The sequence below is a fragment of the Monopterus albus genome, unplaced genomic scaffold (assembly GCF_001952655.1).
Source record: "Monopterus albus unplaced genomic scaffold, M_albus_1.0 scaffold40.1, whole genome shotgun sequence".
Taxonomy (NCBI): domain Eukaryota; kingdom Metazoa; phylum Chordata; class Actinopteri; order Synbranchiformes; family Synbranchidae; genus Monopterus; species Monopterus albus.
In genome coordinates this window covers 2,533,211-2,536,284 of record NW_018127920.1, presented here as the reverse complement: position 1 = coordinate 2,536,284, position 3,074 = coordinate 2,533,211, and the positions used below count along the sequence as shown (strand labels likewise).

At 43.0% G+C, this 3,074-nt stretch overlaps 1 protein-coding gene across 1 annotated transcript in view; it reads left to right on the top strand.

Moving 5' to 3' along the window:
• Nucleotides 1–657: 657 nt before the first annotated feature.
• The window catches only part of ccn1l2 (cellular communication network factor 1, like 2), a 4,048-nt gene continuing 1,631 nt past the window's right edge, over nt 658–3,074 (top strand). The window contains exons 1-3 of the mRNA XM_020599258.1: nt 658–954; nt 1,127–1,343; nt 2,518–2,880. Coding sequence (XP_020454914.1) covers nt 886–954; nt 1,127–1,343; nt 2,518–2,880 — 649 coding nt within the window. The 5' untranslated portion in view covers nt 658–885. The remainder of the gene's footprint in view (nt 955–1,126; nt 1,344–2,517; nt 2,881–3,074) is intronic.

Sequence of the window (3,074 nt, the reverse complement as noted above, 5' to 3'; positions counted from 1 at the left end):
TTTTATGTGCCTGTGGGATCACAATGAGAATGCAGAGTTTTTCCTACCAATCATGGGAACCTGGGGATAAGCCTGTATTTCCTGGAGTGCAGCCAGTTAGGAAAGAGATGGAGGGAGCACAGGATGTCCTGAGCACAGCACATCGCAATGGAAGGGACAGACCTGGTGAAAAGCAGTTCACAGGGATTTTCTCCACATCACCACTTCCTTTGTTAAAGACCCTCCCCAGATGGAGTGGGATTCCCTAACAAAGTTTTCCATTACACCTGACCCACCTCTGTTTTCTTGAAAACATCTGTCAAATATGACCTGACCTAAGACCCATGGGTACGTGAGGGAGGGTTAGGGTTACCCTTAAACCATAGTACAATATATCTGAATCATTGTTTGGTTGCCTGGAAATACCAGTTGCTCTCAGTTATTAAAGATTTGTCTTGCATACATTTTGACACCTTGAGATTTCTCCCTGAGGTCTCACATCCACAGTTACACAGCAATTTGTTGGTATTTCAGAGCGGCAACCTCGCTATGTCCTCCCTCTGGCCACGGTGAGAGGAGAGTCGATTATACTGCAGTGGGGGCGGAGGCATGTGTGTGTATAAGTACAGGCCCCTCACAGGGAATCCTCCCTATGAGGTAGAGCTGAGCTGTGCTGAACTGTGCCTAAACCAAGATACTACAGGAGAGCCAAAGAGCAGACCGGTGTACCTCTCAGTGCACAGACTCTGAACTGTGGATACATTTTCATCCTAGAGCTGACTAAGAAGATTTCTTTCCTCTTGGGACTCTGGACAGTTGATCTGTATAGCTTTTAACTTCTACACATTTGTATTCCTTTGGAAGGTTTTACCAGCTTTCTCTTTTTGTTTAAGTGTTGTGATCAGGATGCTTAGTCTTTTCACTTTGCAACAAATCATTTCCACCCTTTTTGTGCTTGGTTGCACTTCAGTGATGGTGAGTTGCTCTGAGCTGTGGTTCTCTGTAGTCACTTTTGCTTGTAAAGTTTCATATTAGTCAGTGCAGCTAATAGTGACTTTACTGTCATCTTATTGTTTTCATTTATTATGTTTTAAAATGACACTAAACACTGTCACGTATCTTGACCTGACGTTTGATCTTGACCCAGGCTGCAGAAGGTGAGTGCCCAGCTGAGTGCTCCTGCGCCCCCTCGCCCCCATTGTGCCCCCTGGGTGTCAGCTGGGTGACCGACCACTGCGGCTGCTGTAAAGTTTGTGCTAGGCAATTCAATGAAGACTGCAGTGCCACTGAACCTTGCGATCACATCAAGGGGCTACGCTGCCATCTGGGGGCTGGAGGGGATCCCAAGAGAGGACTGTGTCGAGGTGGGGATGACAACAAGGCTGAGCATAAGCATGTTATTGAACTTCACTAACGAAACATAAGTCATCAGCAACTACATATTTACTGTCATATGTAGATGTTACAATGAAACAACTTTGGGTTTAAATCACAAATAGTATTAGATATTAGATGTTGTGCATATTTTGAAAAAGAAATTCTGCATGTAGTGAACAATGAAGAGTGAATAAAAGTGAAAAATATGGAACATTCAATGTAACAAACTATTGCTAGCTGGTTGGATGGATCAAATAACAAGATTTAGGAACAGTATAAAGGGGGCTCTTAAAAATGAATGGGATAACAACAATAACAAAACTTATGTTACGCTAAATTTCGTTTATTTTTTTCTGACTTTTCTCTTTTTTTCTGAAGAACTGCACTATTCCTGCAAGGCTATCAAAACCCCTCAAATAAAACAATCAAAAACACACAACCTAAAAAGTTTGTGACAGCTGGACTAGATTGATCTTACTTGCTTTTTATTTGGAAAAAAAAACACTGGTTACCAGTATAAATCACAAGGCAAATAACCACTGTAAACAAAAAAGGTACATATTAAGGGAGCACTCTAATGATTTTACAAATGATGATCACTTTACTTGTAGTTCTACTGGGAAGTACTTCTGAGCTTGTGCAAAAGTTTTTAGGAGGGTTTTGTGTGGGTCTGCAGGAGGTGAGTCTAAGAAAACAACCATATAATGTCATTAGATGTCTTAGCCAGAAAATCTGCATGATAAACAGGAGGTGTGGTGTTTTAAGGATGTATGAAGTTTCCAGGCTAGTGAGGGTCTAACAAACGAAATGTGAAGTAGCTTTATGGTAGTCAGACTGACTTACATCAGCGACTGAAAAACAGATTTTTTTGTTGGGTTTTTTTTTGCCTCTGTTGAACAAATATTGTCCATTCTTTTTAAATATGGAACTACAATACAAAACCACTTGCATAACTCATTAAAAAGCATGACATCATGAATTATTTAGGCTTAGAGAGTATATTTCTTTCCCCACTTTGTTCTTACAGGCTCTTATGTATTAGTTGTTTTTGTCTACAGACAGGCTTTCTACTGTGTCCTTGTATGAAGTTCAAATGTCTCTCTTCACAGCACTGTTTCCTGTTTTCTGTGTGTGTGTGTGTGTGTGTGTGTGTGTTGACAGCTGAGGCCCAGGGTTTGCCCTGTGAGTTCAGTGGCCGGGTGTACCAGCATTGTGAGAACTTTCAGCCCAGCTGCCAGCACCAGTGCACCTGTATGGATGGGGTAGTGGGCTGCATGGCCCTCTGTCCTCACCAAGTGCCCCTGCCTGACTGGCGCTGCTCGCGGCCCCGTCTGGCCCGGCCTGATACCGGCTGCTGTGAGGAATGGGTGTGTGACGATGACAACCACATCAGTGTGGAGCCAGCTGAGCTGACACACACCTCCCTGCCAGACAGCCAGTCCTTTCCTAACCACATCAGTACTTTGTTGGAAGCTCAACTGCAGCCTCGGCACCCAGCTCTCACCAGAGAGCCAATATTCAGAGGTAAACAACACAGTATCCCAGCCATGCTTTTCCTGATGCACACCACCAACACTAAATATGGTCTGAAGGAGGTTTTTCTTTTTGATGTGCAGGAGACGGGCCAAATTTACAGTCAGAATCAAGATACAAGAATATAAGATTTTGCTCATTCCAAATTGCTTGGTCCGAAAGCATTAAATGAGCATTTGAATGTT